At 46.9% G+C, this 19,715-nt stretch overlaps 1 protein-coding gene across 10 annotated transcripts in view; it reads right to left on the bottom strand.

The window, feature by feature from the left end:
- Window positions 1-19,715, bottom strand: part of TBC1D16 (TBC1 domain family member 16) — a 33,662-nt gene that overhangs the window by 13,765 nt on the left and 182 nt on the right. For 3 of the 10 annotated variants that reach the window (XM_055696665.1, XM_055696725.1, XM_055696718.1), the window contains exons 2-3: window positions 12,238-12,476; window positions 10,553-11,180 (exon numbers count right to left, since the gene is read on the bottom strand). The exons of 1 other annotated variant lie outside the window; for it this stretch is intronic. In XM_055696665.1, the coding sequence (XP_055552640.1) occupies window positions 10,553-11,180; window positions 12,238-12,415 (806 nt within the window). In that variant the 5' untranslated portion in view covers window positions 12,416-12,476. Of the gene's footprint in view, window positions 1-10,552; window positions 11,181-12,237; window positions 12,477-12,536; window positions 12,676-19,488; window positions 19,705-19,715 lie in introns of those variants that run through there. 6 more of the 10 variants (XM_055696710.1, XM_055696701.1, XM_055696673.1 and 3 more) reach the window with 6 other exon arrangements.

Below are 19,715 nucleotides of genomic sequence, written 5' to 3'. Positions count from 1 at the left end.
GTGGGGGGTCAGTCTCTTCTCCCAGGTAACAAGCGACAGGATGAGACGAAACAGTGTCGTTGCGGCAGGGGAGGTTTAGATTTGGTATTAGGAAAAATTTCTTCACCGCAAGGGTTGTCAAGCACTGGAAGAGGCTGCCCAGGGAAGTGGTGGAGTCACCATCCCTGGAGGTATTTAAAAGACGTGTAAATGTGGCACTTATGGACATGGTTTAGTGGTGGGCTTGGCAGTGCTGGGTTAACAGTTGGACTTGACGATCTTAAAGGTCTTTTCCAACCTAGATGATTCTATGATTCCACTTAAGCCTTTTCCACTTGCTCAAGTCCCATCACTCTTTTGTCTCACAACACATCTCATTCTTGCTGGTAAGCAAGACCAGGTGGTGATGTATTTCCTCAACAATCAACTACAGCAATCAACCATATCTACATTCCTCAAGCTTTTGTAGCCCCTAAGAAAGCAAGCGCTTGTATAAGGCAGCCACCGTCCTCCTCCTCCCGCTGCCCAGGAACTCTCTCACATGCCTGACCCGAGGAGGTCAGCCACTCTGCAAGCGAGACTTTCGACGCGCAGTAAAGTAGTAATGGGACCTAACTTACTGTTCAGTCAAAACATCTGTACACACCTACAACATAAAGAGAGGTAAACCCAATTATTATATCTGTTACAGAGCCAGGGTAGAGACCTGCACCAATTACGTGGGAAGACTGTTTCAGCAACAAAGATCTAATAATTCATTTTACAACATGATGTGACAAATGTAATTACAAGAGGGAAAGGGACTGAAGATTATAGCCATGATGTGGCAGTTACCTAAGCTGTCAGTGTGCACCACCCGATTCCCAGAGAGCCTCTTGCAGGAGCCAACCCCTCCCCAGCTGGCTTTCCATCACCCCTGTAGTAAAGCACGCCTTCGCTAATAACAGCTCTCCTTACAGCCCCAGCTACTCCTGTGCGCTGGCTTGTGAAGCATCATTTACAGACAATAAGTATCATCATAATGTATGAGCATCCATGTAATGGGAATTACATGCCCCTTTTCCTCCCCAGGGGTTAGCATTTCTCTGTTTTTCCACTATTCCCCACAGGCCCCAACCTTGTAGGTTCCTCTTCTTTCCAGCAAGGTGAAACAGCTCATGGCAGCACCAGCTACATTAAACGTCTAAGACAGATAGCTTCAAATAAATAATCCATCAATAAAAGTTCAAAGGTATCCTGAAACGCTTAAAAATTTAGTGTAGTGACTGTACAAAGTGAGGTAATATCAGGCAGCTAGATTTTCTATTGTTCTGGCAAAAACCCCCTGTCCTTGACAATACACCTATATTATGAATTGTGAAACATGCTGACTTCAGCGACATATAAAAGATGCACAAAAGGAAACATATGGGTCATTTGGGATTAAAAAAAACAATTGTCAAAATATTTCTGCTCGTTCTGTGTAATGCTGCAGAGAAGGACTGGAAGGACACTTGCAGGATGGCACTGGCTTCCAGAGGAGCGTGGCCATACAGAGCCAGACGCTGACAGTGAAACACTGCAGTCGCGCCAGCTACTCACATCTGATGAGCACAGAAGAGTAACTAGGTTAAGAATTGTGTTAAATTCACCCTTCGGCTGAAAATATTTGGAACTTGAAGTTCCTTTGCCTCAGAGAGCCCAAACGGAATTGATTCATGCTGACCTTGATGAATAGGGAAAAAGGTGTTAGATAGTCTGGATGGAAGCCTAACCAGAATGTCTGCAATTAAGTGTCAGAACATCCTCATGCGGAAGCATATCTATACATCTGCAAACACGCATGGAAACAAATTTAACAGTTCCTCCTATTTGTCAGGGAAACCTGTGAAAAACTGCCCAGGACTTTACAGTACAAAGTACACGAATGTCAACATGGACTTTCCAAAAGCTTGTTCCACAGGCTTTCCATTGATCTGTTTGCTTTCAAAACATAAATTTCCTCACGTTGAACTGCACTAAATGCTATTTAGTAGCTAATTAACTTTCTGTGCTGAAAACCTTCTGTAATTGCACTTCTTTCACCTTTTTTAGCCTGTGTCCTCCAGGGAACCCAAGCTGTCCTACGGCATTTGTTCTGCTCATTTCTATCTCACAGGCACAAGTTCTTTCCTGACACCAGACTGCCAATCACGGCTGCAGAGGTCACTGGAGACCAAATTAGGAGCACTCTGCCTCTGACAAACTTGCTTTGCTTAGCTTGCCGTAAAGGCAAAATAAAAGGTTATAAAAAATAATTGTATCCTTTCATGCTCGACACAAGGAAGCAGATTCAACAGCGCTTCCAAAAGTCTGAGCATTATTGTTAGTCACTCTTCATATTGTTAATGCTATTAACGATACTCAAAGAACAAGCTGTTTACATCTTAAAAGCATTGAAATCCCTCCCTCCCCCTATACAAGGAAAGAGAAGAAGGTGGTTTGTGGTTACCAGCCCTCTACACGTTGGCCACCTCACCAGCACAGGCTGCGGGGAGGGCGGCAACTTCTGCCTTCGCCCTCCAACCTTGGACTGTAACAGCAAGTTCACCATCAGGGACAGGCTCTGAATTAAGATCAACTTGGTGAACACAAGTCTGACAAATAAAACATTTTAACACAACGAAACGAGGGACTCAAGGAAACATGATTATGCAGCTTTGCCTTCTGATCGGTGTAATTGGTTTGTCCTTGAGAAACAAAGATCAAAACAATTTGTTATGCTTTACGGGGCTATAGCAATCCACTTTTAAAGCGCCCTGACTGCCTTCCCAGAGCAGACACAACTACCCAGCACAGGTAGAACACGCAGCATCCACTCCTGCCACCGGCCCATCGTCCCGAATCTCGGCAGACAAAAGCCAACCTGTGCGGCAGTGGCCGGCGCCACGGGATGACCCACCTCTGCAGCAGCACTGAGAGCTGCCTTCCTGCCCCGCTCTGCTGAGGAGGGCGGCAGCTGAGCCAGAAGCCTCACTACACTGGGGGCTTTGTTGCTCCTAATTCATTCCTCCAAGTCTTCGTGGGCTGAACGAAAGCTGAGCAATTTTAGTCATCAAGAGAGGGCATTAGAAAAACAGCCCCGCTTACCTCCAAAGGGTTCACCCCAACTGCTGTGAATTAAACCAAAAGGAAAACAAAATAAACTGAGAATTCTTGAGCTAATTATTTTGAATGTAAATGGGAAGGGAAAAAAAAAAAGAATTCAGAAGTTTGTAGTGAATTAACGTGTGTTTTAATCTCTTTTACCTGAAGTCTGGAACTGATACACAAATACCTTCAGCTAAAAGACAAGCAATCTGTTTTTCATAGATGAGACCTCCAGACAGGTGTAGGCTACTTAGGTAAAACCCAAGCAAGGTTCTTCTCTGTGACTTCTTGTTGCAGTGAGGTAGCGGGGGCAGAATTAGCAGTTAGATGCTTATGAATAAAATACACATAGCTCCCAAGAAGCCAAACACAACAAATCATTTAGAGCTGAGCGTATGTGGCTCAACGATGCAAACGTTACCTTCATTTTAAGGAAGGAAAATATTCCAAAAACTGAATGGCAGATTTTTACAATCCATATAGAGAAGGGGCACCTCATGCCTAGGCTTTAGCTCATTAATAAATCAATCAAAATGCAACACTTAAAAAAAATAATTCCTTAGATGGAAAAAGTGATTTCTCAGCAAAGCCCGAAAAAGAATGTTTGCTTTTCAGCCTATTCCAGACTGGAAAAGGGGACCTTTCTTACCAGTGTTTATTTTATTTTTAAAATCAATGGATTATTTTGCTTTTTTTCCTCTCAGTTCTATCCATGCAAAAATAAAATTCTACACTAATTATGCTAATTATAACCAAGCCTTCAAAACCCTGGTCCCTTGAAAGCCCTGAAGATTACCTTTGTTCTTATATTCTTGGCTCTAAGCAATGAACTGGGAATTTCAGGGAGACTTTTTACTGACAAAGTTAACCAACTCCCTGGACTCTGCACTGCTGCTGACCCAGTATTAGCTGAGCCAACACCACCCAGAGAGAATTTCACTGTTTCCACAATACAATGCAGATTTCCCAAGGGGAGAGCTTTCCTCAAGTAGCAGAAAAGGGAGAGGAAAAAGGAGAGCTGACTAAAAGCATGTTTCAGAGTTATTGTAAATGCTTAATGCTGTTATAATTGCGAGGACTGAGCCAAGAAGACAGAGACTGAAGATTTATTTGCATATACTGTTGGACTTTTAGAGGGGACATGCTCTTTATTTTGATCCAGTTAATGCAATTCTTCCCTCACAAAGCTATGGATACCTGCCAGCACCATTTATCTCCACTTGCAATTAGGATTTCTGGGCGTTACGATCATATAAATAAGTAACAGAAGAAACGCAAGAATACCCTGGGAAAAGGCGCTCCATTGCACTGCCCCCCGGAGCAAAGGGCCGCGCTTCCCCGGCGCTCGGCCGCCCCGCCCGGGGCTTCCACCGCGGCCCCCGCCCACGGGCAGCCCCCCGGCCCCTCACCCATCCCCTCCTCCTCTAGGACAAGCCCCCGCTGTTGATTTTCTGTGAATAACCCCGTTTCGTTGCAATGACACCAGGGAAGGCGGCCGGGAGGGAGCCACCGGCCCTCGGCCCGGGCGCACGGGGGCTGCGCCTGCAGCGGGGGCAAAACCCTGAGGCCACTCTGCTGGCGGCGCGGGGTCCTGGCGGGGCGGCGGGGCGCGGGGCGCGGGGCGGCGGGGCGGCGGGGCGCGGGGCGGCGGGGCGGCGGGGCGCGGGGGCTCAGGCGCCACCAGCCGGGAGGCGAGGGGCTGCCCGGCCCAGGGCACCCGCCGGGCCGCGCCGCTGGGCAGAGCTCGCCCCCTGGCGGCCACGCCGCCCCCCCGGCCCCGGCCCCTTCCCGCGAGCAGCCCAGCGTGGCCGAGGCGGTTCGGAGCGGCCCTTCAGCAAACCCGACCGGCGCCTGGCGCCCCAAACCCGGCGGGCGGGTGCCGGGCGGTCTCGCTCTGCGCCCCCGCCGCTCCCCTCTGCGTGGCCCTGAGATCTTCCCCTGGCAGCACCCGCTCTCTGCTCCTCCCTTGGAAGCCCGAACAAACGGCATCCCGATCGCGGTAGCTACAGTTCCCCATCTCCAGTTAGCTGTCACTATTTTCTTCCACAGAAACCTGGCAGCGAACCAACGGAGGGAAAAAACAAACCTGCTATAATTAATGTTCTTGCTGTTCAAATATTTATATAAAGCAAGATAGAGCCGTATGCCTCTGCAATCTCTTGGATCTGTCCAACCTTCTCAGCTTTGCAGCCAGTAACAACTTTAATTGATTATGCAGCGTTGCTGACGGCAAACAGCTACGGCCAGCTCCTCTTCCCAGGACCCAGCTCCATGTAGACCACCTGAAAGCGCTGCCTTCGGTGAAGTTTACACCCACCCCAGGACTCAAAGAGAAGGGAAAAAGGACTATCCTTCTGATGGAAGAAGGGTTTGGGGATATTTTTCTCCTGGGCATGGGTTTGGGTACAAATGCAATTAGGTGCTTCGGTGTCTTAAATCACAAAACATACTAGTGCAGGCAAGGTCCTGAAACAGAAGCAGCGAGGCACCCCATGTGCTCATCCCCAAAGCTAAAATCAAAAGTAAGATGCTGCAAGAAGTTACAGGAGATTTTGAAGTCTGTGACCAATTCCCTTGGTTCTAAGAATATAATCACTTCTGTTACAACAGCTATGAATCCCCAACCTCTTGATGACTCTAAAGCTCCTGCCAGTTTACACTAATTCCAGCTCATTTCCCCTATAATTTTGCCTCCTGTTTATTCTGCAGAGGTCTGCACAGCACTGAGCCTTTCAGGTGAGCTGCCAAAACAACATGATGCAACACCGCAGGCTCTGTTACCACCCGCTCCTGCAGCTGCTGCCACCCTCCCATAACGCTGTGCCTCCGCTCCTGCTCCCTTGTGAGAAGGTAATTTGCTGATTAGCTCCCTGGGAAGAGGCTTAACAACAGGATGTGCAACACATCTGCAAAAATTGCATCAACTGCAACGCCAAAGGAGTTTTTCCTTGTGTTGTGTTCTTTACCCTAGACCGTCTGTCATAGTTCTGTTACATGAATTCATGACTGCTGAAGAACATGAGAACTATACCATCATTTAGCTCCATTATGAAAAGGTTTAATTATTTTTATCACTGCCTGCTAAAATTATCACCTCCTTATGAAAGATGTTTCCTTCTTGCACTGATAGCCATGACCACATTGGTCACATTGCTTCTGCTTGTTCTTGAAAACAAGTGCTGTGGAAGTGTGATCTGGCATCTATTCCATCACCTGTGGGACCCTTCACAGAGCTCTGACCTCTGGCCAGATGTTGCCCCAAGTTCCCCTCATAGGATTCCACTACCAAGGCTTCTCAGGCCAAATTCTGACTGTATCGATCAACATTCCAACTTGAAGTTAGTCAAGGAACTAATTCCAGCATTTATTTGTCCTCTTCAGCATTTTTGTACAGTGCTTGTCAGGTAACAGCAACTGCAGTTTACTACCAAATTGAAAAGCCTTTAGCAGGCTACCATCCATTGCTAGAGAAAGCTCCTGAAAACCAGGGATCACTCTAGCATGGCACCAAAAAAAAACCAAAAGCCCAAACAACCCAAAACAAACTCTACTTACAGAGCACTAAGTGCTTCTGCAACTGATTGCTATAGATCTGATGTCATGGTCAGTTAAAATAACTTCAGAAGCATCGGCTGAAAGACATTATATAGGTGTCAGATGCTATTTGGTTGCCAGGATGTAACAAAAACCTTTTAGTTTCACTTTACTGATGGGGAAAATGGAAGCTGAGTAATTTACCAGGGTGGCTGCAAGCCAGAGCTGGCTATAGTGTACAGTTGTCCTGAATTAGTGCCCTTCAGACCACAAGGCAAATGTTTCCTGACAGACAGCAAACAACAGTGACAGGGGGTAAAAGGAACAGAATGAAATGATTTTAATTCCAGTATTTCTGCTCTCCTACAGAAATGTAGTCAATGACAAAGCTGCTACCAATACAGGCATTTCCCACATTAGCTACCTCCCTGCAGGAACCACGTACCATGGCAGAAAGGGGCCCCCAGAGTTAACAAGGACACAAAACCCAAGAGAGTAAAGCCACCTTTCCATAAGAGATGACTGCACGATGCAGAAGTGCCATGCTTGTCTAAAAAGAGGAGCAAAAATGTGTATGCTGGTGATGGGACACTCCCATAGCTCCTAGCCTGAGGAATTGTGTAAACGGGAGGAAAAACATCAATCGCTGCATGGGGTCCCTGGCAGCCTGTCAAACAGAGAAGCAAAGAGAGGGAAAAAACCCCAACCAACAACCCCATAAACAATGGATACGTTTTTATTTCCTTATGTTCTACCAGGCGAGTTGTTGACTTAAAAATGACTGACTTGTTGTGCAACTCAAATGCTTGCAAGCCTACCTCCCTCCTTCCTTCCTCTCCCTGTTTTTATGCACCGGTACATTTGTTGGCTCCCTTCTGCCCAGGCCACCTTCTCCATAGATACCCCAAGAGGCACTTTGACTCCTGGTCATATGGATATTTCGGCAAGCAGCTTGCTGAGCCCCTGATTTCATCTGATCCAAGTCTACATGTACATCCTAATTCTTCCACAATGTCACATACAATATTTAATTGCATGGAAAGAAAGCGGGTGGACTGAAACACCGCTGCAACGCACTGCTTCAGCTTCTGAAGCAATCACAGGGAAAAGCACAGTTCCCTTTACAACTCCCCAATGCAGAGGGAAATAACCAGAAACATTCGCTCCTCTTTGCAGGGAGGAGGTGGCGACCAGGAGGTAGGGAGGGGAAAGAGTTGAAACAATCTGCCAGCAGCACAAACTTTGTTCACACTCCAGTTCTGGCTCAGATGGGAAGCAGCCAGCAGAAAAAAAAATAAAAACCTTAAGAAACAAGGAAGCTGTTCTCATGCTTGTAGTGACTTCTGAAACAGCATCCCCCGCCCCCCAAAATGCTGGGATGAACACAGGAAATAAGAGAATTCTTTTTGACAAGACTTTTGCAAAGTATTCAATGCAAAATCTCAGACTCAAACAGTTTGTAAGATCCTGCACATACCATGCAAGGGAGCTCTATGGGGAAGAACAAATTTGGCATAGAAAATGGGCACACTGGACAAAAGCCTTTCAAGTCTGAAGTCTCAAACAATGAAAGGTCTGTTTTATTAATCTGTTGCAAATTATAAGCGCTGCATAACTGTGTAAATCTTCCAGACTGGTGCCAGAGGAGTTAAAAAAAAAAAAGAAAAAAAAGAAAAAAAGAACAGTGTGTTTGCAAAGCCAGGCTCTGCACTGCTGGAGCTGTCAGGCCTTGGGCAGCCGGTGAGAGAAGCCGGCAGAGGGCTCGCCAGAGCCAGGCTGCGAAACAACAGGGAAACACTGCATGACACAGGCAAGGTAGTGAAGATGCAATAAACTGTAGTTCCTTCCTTCCTTGACACTATTAGCAAGCTCAGAGCATTGCAAAACAGTTAAACCACAACGTGCTTTGCCATTTGCTGTGCTGGCACCGCTCCGCACCAGCTCCTCTCCTGGTGCACGCTGTTGGGCACAAAAGCTCTTAAGAGATTGCTGCGTGCCTCGGACAGCACGTGGCCAAGGACTGGGATTTCCCCAGGACATGTTCAATCTGCTGATTTTCAGCAGTTAGGACATTATTCTCAATGTGTCCCCTCACTACTCCTGCCTAACTACTGAAGTGGGGATAATGACCCCTTACTCAGGGTATGTGGGTGAACTGGGACACAGCTGAGACCACGGCTCCCTCACACACATGCCAAAAGACTGAAACATTTTTCTTTTAAGAATATCACTGCTGGAACACAGAAATGTTCACAGAAGCATTTAATTTAAACCTTAATTTAAAAAAATATGCTTAAACATCCCTCACACCCCCAACCTTTTTTCAGTGACAGAGACAGGTCAAACACACAGATTGTCAGTGCTGCTTCAAGGGAAAAAAAATCTGCATGTCTTAAACAGAGGCTTTGGTTGCAGTGGATTTGGGGTTTTTCTGTTTTTTAAGTCAAAGCCAAGAAATTTCTAAACCAATACAACATTCTCTGAAAGTGTACGCAACTCAAGTTTCGACCCCCAAGCAGCAGCCCAGTGTTAGAACACAATCTGAATGGGACAAAAAGCCTAGGAATGAACAAAATAAAGTCAGTTATTAGGAATAATATTTCATTACTCAAAGGCCTCTAAAATTTTTTCAACGTGTGTTTTGTAACATTTATGTCGTTTCCTAAGTCTTCTACATTCCTATGGATACTTGTCAGAAAAGACTGTCAGGCAGAGTATTTAGAGAGCTAAGAGACCCCATGAACAATTTGGAAACCAAAGGCCCACCCTGGGCACCCTGCAGCTGCTTCGCAGTGTCCCTCTGCAGCCAGAGAGAGCTTCAGTGGGATGGGATGGGACACGACAGCCGCGCTGGCTGCGTGGAGGTGCTGCTCAAACCACTGCCCACCCAGCTGCTGCAGAGCTCAAGCCCAGAAATCCCTGTGGGCTCGCAGTTAATTAGAAGCATACTGCTAGGACACGTATCAAATGCAAAGCTGATACAAAGTCGGACACCACTGCACTGAAGTGTTTTGAAATACCCAGAGAGAGCTGAATCAATTAGAATACTTCCTTCACAAACCTTGTTCTTACTGGCATTCTCTGGGCCTGAGATCAGCCCAGAAAAGAGGCAAAAATCTCTTCAAATGTCAAGTCTTAATGTAGTCTGTACATTGCGGATGTGCACAGAGAACTCATTTTTCCTAATTTCAGGTGAGGTTTCAAAGTTGAGCTATATCCTTAAAATCAGCCCCATGGTGCTTCATGAACGCAGCACACCCATCCTCCCCAAGATGGAAATGAGTGATACACGGCACAGACCAGAAAGCCAGAAACATTGTGTGTCAGTACAGTAAGTTATATAGGTATCCTACTGTTCATTATCCCTTTGCCAAGGTGCCCTCTTTCCCCTTTATAGGATTTCCTGCAGACACCATTGAGAAACACTGACATTTAGATAAGCAGTGTTGACTAAAATATCCAGGTTAACATGCAAGAATAAGTATTTATGTGTCTTAAGTGGGACTATGTTATAAGCACCAGCAAAACAAGCTCATACGTGCAGCCTTCATGTCAACACAGTGCCTTGCAGAGGCACCCACAGCTCAGAGGAAGTCAGACACACACTTTGATGTGGCTCTCCACAAGAAGTAACTAGCACATCTCCTCAGCGGAGCAAATTAAACCAACAAAGGGCCTTTTTAATTTAGTAATGCTCCTTCCAGGGCTCAAGACAGTTCACCTGAAAGACTACCCATATAAAGCTCTGAATGTTTGGGGCCAGAGTTCACTGAGCAGAAGCCGGACTCGCTAGAGAACAGTTCCCTGTAAATTATACAAGTATTTGAAGCAAGACAGGATATTCACCCCAATGCCACGGTGAAGCTTCTCCAAGCTCAGCAACCAGCACCCAGCTATTCAACTTAGACACCAGAGAAAAGGATGCACTCACCTGTTTTCATTATCCAGAAACACTGAACTACTGCTTTTCCCAAGGGCTTCACTGATGGGAGAGAGGCAGAAGGGGGAAGAGAAGGCATCGGAATCAGAGTCAAAAGTACTGTCCCTGCTCACGTCATCAGCAGACAGCTCCAAGGAGCCCTCATCCTCCCCTGGCTCTGGCCTGCAGTCCAAACCTTCTTCTGTCCCCTCCACCGACAGCTCTGACCTGTTCTGCTCCTCCTGAGAGCTGATTGTCGATAGGATTCCTGAGTCACTGCGGGCAGGCTGGGGGGACCGGCGGGTGCTGTCTGCCGCAGGGTAGCACTGGGAGAGCTTTTCCCCTTCTGAAGAGGGGGAGCTGATATAAGCCAAATCTTTCACAAGCTGTGACACAGTTAGGATGTCTTCTTTCAGGATCACTGCCCCTTTCTGCTCGGTGGGGGAAGCCTGACGGACAACACCAAACCCCTGAGTGTGGCGGCCACGTTTGCGGGGAGCTTTACGGACCGGGGAGCTCTCAGGAGTGATATAGCGAAGGGCTTCTTCATCCTGCCTCTGAATGCGGGAGTTTGGCACCCAGGCAAGGATAAGCGTGGTTCCGAGTAGCTCATCTTTTTCCATATACAAGCACAAATAGCCTTTGAGAGAGCAAAGGAGCAATCAGTCATGGCATGACACAGATTTATTCTAAGGAAACTGAGCCTCAAATTTGCCCTTCCCCATCTCCCCCATTTACCACCATTGCACATGAGCAAAACAAACCCTTTTATTTACCACTACAGAATTCTGCCAAACTAATTGTGGGGTGCTCAACATTATTCAGTATTTACAAAGAATTTCAAGTCTGCATATGGCTTTTGAATAGTCTAAATTCCATCTGGCCTAAGCAGACATAGAAATGACATGCAAATACTTCAACTTCCTGGATGGATTACTAATAAAGAATAAATTCTGAAATATGTTGCCACATGAAAAACTTCTACTGTTTGTTAGTTAAACAATTTCAAGTGCCAGCTAAACACTTATTTCTCAAGAACATTTACTTTAGTGTAGCTAACGGGCTACAATTTTCATGGAAAGCCAATAGGAGAGGAAAAAAAAAAAAAAAGCCAGACACACAAAAAGGGAAGTGTGAGTCAGTGTTCACAGAATAATTAGTTTTGTGAAGTTAAGCCAGCAGTCACTACTCTCTTTGATGAAAACATGAAAGAACAGAGTCACAGATGACAATAAAGGGACAGAGAAGTGTCCCTTCTTCATTTACTCCAGTGCATGCAGTCACAATCAGGTTTTCTTTCTTTTCCCTTTACCAATGCTTGTTGAGGCCACCCTAGCAATGACAGTTACAAGATGATACTTGGCTTTCCTGAACATAATTGTTCAAGTATATTTGAAAGAGCAACAGAAGTTACTGTCCTCAAATGACAACTGTCAATCTTCGGCCATACGAATGGGCTTAATAAAATAAGTAAAACCATGCTAGAACAGGAGAAATAGCATCAAATTTCCTATTAAAAGAAGAGTTGATGGATCAGCTTGTGGATGGCTTTCCTCAATCTTCTGTAAGACTGCCTTGCCTGGTCCCCCACTGGCATCTTTTCATTCTTTAGAGCCCAAGATGTAGAATTTGATACAAACACACACCCCAGGAGAGAGAAAAAGAGTGAGTGAGCAGTGTCTGCAACACCCTATCACCTGGATGATGCTCCCCGATGCCTTGTAGCAGCTCAGGTGGGTGGACACAGACATTGTTCTTAGAGTAGATAATCTCCCCATCAAGTATGGAAGAGGAACTGCTGCCACCACCAGGATTCAAGGTCAGGAGGTCAGAAGCTTTTGAAGAGGCACGTCGGAGGAGTCGCCCCAGAGACATCGCCAAGGGAATGTTTCCATTATCTGTCAGCTCTAATTAGGAGTCAAATTCAGAAGATCTGCTAAGAAGGTAGAAAGAAGTGCATTGGAACAAATATACTGACAGCACAGCATGTGCCTACCACTGTCTGAGAAGGAAGAGGTCTCCCATCAATTGCTGCACCAATCCTACAACTTAAGCAAGAGCCTCCAAATGCTCTGGATCTGAAACATCACCTCTGTTTTAACGTGCTGAAGTACAGAATCCCAGGATGGTTTTTTCTGCAACAAAGAAATATGAAGGCATCAAAAAACCACATTTTAATAGTAACTGTGGGGAGGAAACAGAAAAGTAATGCTTGTCACTGAAAATCGCCCATTAAGAAAGAGAATGCAGCGATGCAGAGCTGCCCGATGTATCACTGTCCTGGGGATGTCAAAGAGAGTCAGAGTAGACCCTGGGGGATTCCTTCAGCACAGAAAAACTGCTGAGACCATGACATTAAACAAGGGGCTGCCACTTTATCCACAGTAACCACTGATCTCCGAAAAAATATTAATCAAAACAAGTTAATTTTGTGTTATCATTTTTTGGCATATTCCTGTTATGCGCTTGAAGTTTTTGGTTTGGGATTTTCATTTGTTTGTTTTCTTGTTTTGAGCAGTGATGGTTAAGTAGAGCTTTTTCAGAGGTAAGTGGCAAGAGACCCATATTCAACAGAGTGGGCAGTTTCCAACAGCAGAGTACAGCATGTCAACTCAGGACAAACACTTCCTCCACCAATAGGTAACTTTAGCTAACTGTGGAGTATGATCCCCAACCGATCACCAGGTAAGCTCTGTACTCAAATGAGATGTGCTTCTCATTGGGGCTGTGAATCCAGAAGGGTCACCCAAGCTATAAAACTATTTAGGAGACAGATCACAAATTAGACTTAATGTGTGGAAACAACAGTCTGGCACAAAGCAATCCCACAGATAGCCCAATGCAATTCAACGTGGAGCAGGCTCTGCCTGCTGCTGCTGTCCCTAGCTGGGAAGCAGACCATCAGAGGCATGGTAGTTTCTGTTCTGCCAAAAGTACATGAGCAGAGGAAACATCTACTTTTGCTCCTTTGTATTTACACGGCCTTACTTGCTTGTGAACGGGCCGGTCTGACCTAGCACACACCATATATCACCATGGTCCCAGGCCCAGGGGAAGCATGTGGAGATACCAGCTCAGTGTGTTCCCTGTGACAAGTCCCACACCACGGTCTGCTCAGCATGCAATGGGTAGCCAGAAATAAAAAGAAAAGCAGATAGGCCCTGACTTGTACTGTCAGGGGCACTGGATGCAGGAAACATTTAGGGGCCTAAAGCAAGCATCATCAAACATTGAATAGCTCTGATTTCTTTAAGCATGATTTTAATGGTATCTCCAGACACACAAGGAAGCAAGAAGGCAGAAAGGGCAAACAGAACCAGCGTTTCTCAAAGAGCAGAGTGAAAACTGCAGGGAAGAAAAATAGCTGTCCTGATTCTGACAGATTTGTACATACAGAAGACTGCAAATGAGACTGCCAAGTAGTTGACAGAGCCTTCATTAAAGGACAAACTATTGGTTTAACTGGCAATCACTAGATTTGTCAGCTTGAATCACAGCATAAGCAGTTTCTGCATTTCAGTCTTTGCTGGAACTTGACGGAGAAGCTTCAACCCTGCTATGTAATGTGCCCAGCAAGTGTTCTGGAGAAGACAATTACTCTGCAAGTCCTTCGCACTCATGTCTCCTTCTAGCACCAAACACAACATGTATCTTCATGTCTCAGCCCCAAAAAACCAAACACCAATAGAGCCATATGCTCGTTTTTGTCCACATCACCAAAAACCATGGTACACCTTGGAAAAGTAATTTGCCTTGGCCACCGTGAAGAGCCAGTCACCTTTCCTCTCACTGCACCCTGCAAGAATACACAGTAAACTCTGCTGCAACTCCTTCTGACCACCAAGTTACAACACACCATCGTTTCAACACAGAGCGAGGGAGTCTGAAGCTGTGATGTGGAGCAACCTGTATGGCATCAGAAGCCTTGAGCCTCCAGCACATCTGAAGAGGGTCATCTGCTACCACAACATTTTATAGGCAGCACAGTTGGCTCAGCTATGTCCTGTTGCTGTCAAGGCTGAAACCAGCCTGGATATCCAGACCTCAGCTATTTTATCAGAACTCTAAAAGTGCTAAACCTCCACACAGAATCATAGAATGGTGAGGGTTGGAAGGGACTTCTGGAGATCACCTAGTCCAACCCCCTGCTAAAGTAGGTCCACCTACAGCAGGTTGCACAGGATCATGTCCAGGAGAGTTCTGAAAGTCTCCAGAGAAGGAGACTCCACTCTGGGCAGCCTGTTCCAGTGCTTGGTCACCTTCAAGGCAGAGAAATTCTTCCTTGTATTCAGATGGAAGTTCCTGTGCTGCAGTTTGTGCCCATTGCCCCTTGTCCTGTCACTGGGCACCACTGGAAAGAAGCTGGTTCCATCCTCTGACATTGCCCTTAAGATATCTGTATACATTGGTAAGATCCTCTCTCAGTGCTCCCTTCTCCAGCTAAACAGACCCAGCTCTCTCAACCTTCCCTTGTGAGGGACATGTTTCAGTCCCCCCATCATCTTTGTAGCCCTCACACAGAAGGAAAGTGGTACCAGCTAGTTGCTGCTGTTAACTGGGTAATGCTTCCTCAGAAAACACAGGTGAGCTTTTCCTATTAAGGACAGCAGATGGAGATGCATGTATGGAACAAGAGCTTGTGTGATGTTCTACTGCAGCTCTCCAGGGGCTCTCAGGAACTTGGGCAGAGGTGCAGGACTTGTCTGCCAACAGAGGCAACTTATAATTAGCTTTTACACAGCACAGAAAGAACAAAGCAACAGGTAAAGATCAAAAGCTGCTCCCTGGAAAGCAGAGGAATTTAAAGGGAAATATTGCTTTGATCCTGCAGAACACCTGTTGCTTCAGCACTACCTTGGTCTGCAGGTGGAAAGTGCAGCAGATACACACATGCACACACAGGCTGGGAAGAGGAAACAAAACAAAAGACATAAGGTGAAAAATATGGTGTCCTGCCAGCACAGAAATCTAGTCTGTCGCATTTGTTTTGCAGAAGACCTATGCATCAGAAACCAGAAACCACCACAAAGCCGCAAACAAGTAGCCAAATATACTGGGATATGTAAGTATCACCAGCAAGACTCAAATGAAGTATTTCACCATTGCCACAGGCTAGGGAATTCTGTGTAGCTTTGCAGAATTAAAGAAAAACAGATGCAAGTCACTGGACATTTTCTGAGAGAGTGACAAGAGTGATCTGGAGTGTGGAAAGAGATTGCCAAGGGAAGATTAAAGAAAGGGAAATGTATTAAAAGTCTTTGTACATGGGAACTATTAGTGCCATAAAAAGGAAGAGCTGTCAATGGAGGACAGCAGAAGTGGTAAGGCAGTTAAACTGTGGCAAGCATTAACTAGTTTAGTCAATCTAATAGCAGGGACAATGGTGTACCAGGACAGGGCAACCTGAAGAAGCCATTTCCATCACTGAGGGGTTTCAAAGACAGGCCACAGAAATAGATAGGCAGTCAGTCCCAGCTAGGACCAAATGATGGCCTGGACCTCCAAAGGTCATCTAGTCTACCTATACAACCCCCAAAGTCTCTGAAACGGCTTGTGAATGCACCTTTCCTTCCTAAAAGACAGGAGTTCATACAACACAAATCAGCAAATAACAAGGAGACCAAATTTGCAGGGTTTGCTCTATTCTCAGCCCTTGTCTATGTGGGACAACATCTGCATGCACAGTCCATGGGGCCTGGGTCACCAAGGGAAGCAGGTATTGCTGCTGCCTCTTGTGTGAGCTTTGGAAGACAGGCGGGAACTGTCCTGTGGCTAAGGCAGCATTAAATTAGCACCATTCAAAAAAAAAAAGTATTTTTCATATTAATTTTCTATTTATCCCCTGATCTGAAGGGATTCTAATCAATGTGGCAGAGACAACCCAGCTCTCCACAAGCTGAAGCACTGAATTAGCTGATAAGCTCTTGCCGAGTGCCAATATTTATTAAGCACACATACATTTTCTTCTCCCACACATCAACTGTCGCCACTAAAAATCTCTGCTACAGCTACCGAGTCTGTTCACGCAGCCCCTGGCTGCTCTCCCAGTCAATGCCAGCACTTCTCAGCTACACAAGATCTCACTAATGTGCTGGGGAGCCAACTTCTGAAATCACCCCAAGAAATCTTCACAAGAGCCTGACCAGTTCCAGCCAGCAGCATCTCAAGTAACACCGGCTGCTCGCCTCCCTTAGAAATGCCCTTCCCCTTCTCACAAACTGATCAACAAAATCCTGTTTGGCTTGGCAGATGCTGCTGGACCAAATGTTGCTGCCTCCGGTTGCACAAGGTTCCTGTATTCTGGCACAGGAGGGCAATGCAGGGCTCCTGCATGGGCTGACCCAGGCTCCAGCACGTTACTCCTGGTCTGCACAGCACACGCTGACACTGGAGCAGTTTGTGAGCATGCAAGGCAACAAGGCTTCTCTCACAAATAAGTTTAATCTATAGAGGCATATGACAGCTTGCACTTTGGGTTGGCTGCAGCCGACAAGTCACACTGCTGAGCACTTTGTGCCTGGCAGTGGGTCTTGTGGCTCCGAGGGCAAATTTGCTGTGCAAGAGTTTAATAGCTTTACAAGCAAAGTAAGTCGAGTTACAGGGCTCTTGAAACATAAGACCTACAGCATGTCTGGGCACAGAGGAGAAACACAAGCTGTCAAACAACAGCACCAAATTTAAGCATGAAATAGCTTAAGGAAGAAAAACTCCACAGGCTTTTTTTCTTTTTTGCCCTTAATAACTTAATTTTGACTTCACATATTTAAGGACTAAAGTCACTGCACTGGGAAGGGCTCAAATATTGCAGAAGTTCCTGCCTCTTCCTCCCCTTGGGAAAAAAAAATACCAGGTTTGCATCTCTGGTAGCTCAAGCATAGGTTACAGTTTGCTGGAAGGCAGAGCGACCAGAGACCAAGTACAGGAGCCCAGGAGTCAGAACTCACAGTTTCTTTCCAGTCTTCTGACTGGATTTTCTGTGCAACCCTCAGTTAGTCACTCACTTGATCTATACTTCTCTATATATACATGAGAGCCCTTGTAACAACCTTCCCTTTGTATTGCCATACTGCTACATTGGGGGGTGGGGGAAGCTTTCAAAACTACTAGCTATTAGCTGGAGCTATTTAATATGACCTAGCCAAATCAAGGAAAAAAGTTTACCATAGGGAGCCATTCTGAAGTCATCCCATTTCATGGGGAGAATTATGTAGGTCACCAAAAAGTCTTTCATTGCTGACCTGCTGGTGCAGCAGCGGCCCGCTGAGTGCAGAGTAAAGGAAAAGTAACAGCAGTCACCAGCAAAATCCTGACACTCACACAATCCCAATTCCAGTCACTTCAGTGGAACAGATTTCACTCAGATGCATCTCAGCTGAAAAGGTAAAAAAGGGACAGCAGACTAAATACTGCAAGTTTGTGACTCAGAGATAAAAAGGGAAATGAAATGCTGCCTGCTGCTCCCAGCCACACCTGCTTAGGCATAAAAAAGCAAATAAAAAGCTTACCACCTCTCTAGCATTAAGAGTCAAACCACAGCACACAGTTTGGTGCTGAGAAATTATTATTTGTGCCACGTGTTCCTCCATCCTAAGATTAACTTCATTTCATATTACTTAACTGCTGTGTTTGTGCAGTAGGTAACGTTTTAATGGCTTTTTTTTCCCCAGCATCCTGTAGCTGTGGCCTGATAACACTCACAGTACTAGATTCCTAAATATCAGCAGCTGAAAATCTCAGGAACCTGGTTTCAAGGCTGAATTGATAAAGTAATTACGAAGTCTTTTCTTAATACGACAGACATCAAACCACGCATCTCTGACACATTGAAACGGTCTCCTTTTCACCCTGCCACAGGCAGGACTGTGCTGCCCTCCCTTCTTGTATGCCAAACTGAGAAAGCAACACACTGCCCCATCCCAGCTCTCCAGCTTTACACCAAGCAGGCATCGAGACATACAAAACAAACCAAGATATTCAGGAAATACAATGCAGGGTCAGAAAAGCAGCTTTCAGAGACTTCTCTGTTTTTAGCCAATTTATCATCAGAACAAGAATGAACCCCTCTAAGCCTACAAACTTAGAGAAGGCTTCTACAAAAGAAGCAGCAGGCCTGAGGTTTTTACCCTGAGCTGTTCTGGTCTTAACATTTCTACTGTTTTCTCTTAAAAGATCTTTCAGCTTTATTACTTCCTATTCAGAGTGGCGACTAAGAACATAATACCTTTGCGAGCCAAGCTACCAGCCTGAGAACTGAAAAGACGGCAGACCTCCGAGAGGAAGAAGCAGAGTTATTTTACAGAGTGTCAGCAACACCTACAGCAATATATCACCCTGTAATCCCTGCCCTGGAGCGCCTGAAGGCCATACATCAAATAATTGCCAAGGATCCCGACCATCCATCTTCACATCTCTGCTGATAACAGAAGTGAGCGAGTGAAGGGGTAGGTACTGGGGTAATTGGAGAGACCACCTCCCTAAAAGCAAGGAAATCGTTAAAATACCCCAAGTGGTACGAAGCCACTCCAAAACAGCAGAGGATAAAGTCTGGGAACTCCTTTGCATTCCGCTACCTGCCCGCCCCGAGCCGGCCAGGGGGCAGCACCCCGGCCGCCCCCCCGCCGGGCTCTGGCGGGCCCGGGGCAGCGGCGGCGGGGGAGCGCGGGAATGGAGGACAAAGAACGGGATAAATAAAACAAAAATGGACGGAGCGCCAGGGCGCCGGGCAGAGCACCGGGTGCCTCCTCCCCAGGCACGAAACCGGGTGCCAGCCCCACGCGTGGCGAGCAGTGGGCCCGGGTGGGCTGGGGCAGCCGCTGCCAGGGGCAGCCGGGGCCCCGCTGCCGCCCCCCGCCGCGCAGAAGCCCGGCCCCGCCGTTACACGCCGCTCAACGCGCCCGTACCCAGCAACGTCCCCCGCGGCCCCGCCGCTTTTACCGGCAAAGACGAACCTAGGGAAACTTGTCCCGGCTGAGCGGCCCAGCCCCGGGCGGGCCCCCAGCCATCGCCCCCACCGGGCTCCGCTGCCGCCGCCCCACTCCCCCGGCTCGGCTCGGCCCGGCCCGGTGGGGGTGTGCCCGCCCGGCGGCCCCGCCTGCCGCCGCCGCCGCCGTGACCCGCGGCTGCCCGGCAGCCGCCTCAGGGCGGCCTCGGTGAGAGAAGGGCGAAGGGGGACAGC

Source organism: Falco cherrug, chromosome 1, assembly GCF_023634085.1.
Source record: "Falco cherrug isolate bFalChe1 chromosome 1, bFalChe1.pri, whole genome shotgun sequence".
NCBI classification, from domain to species: Eukaryota; Metazoa; Chordata; class Aves; order Falconiformes; family Falconidae; genus Falco; species Falco cherrug.
This window is presented reverse-complemented; position numbering and strand designations above follow the sequence as displayed.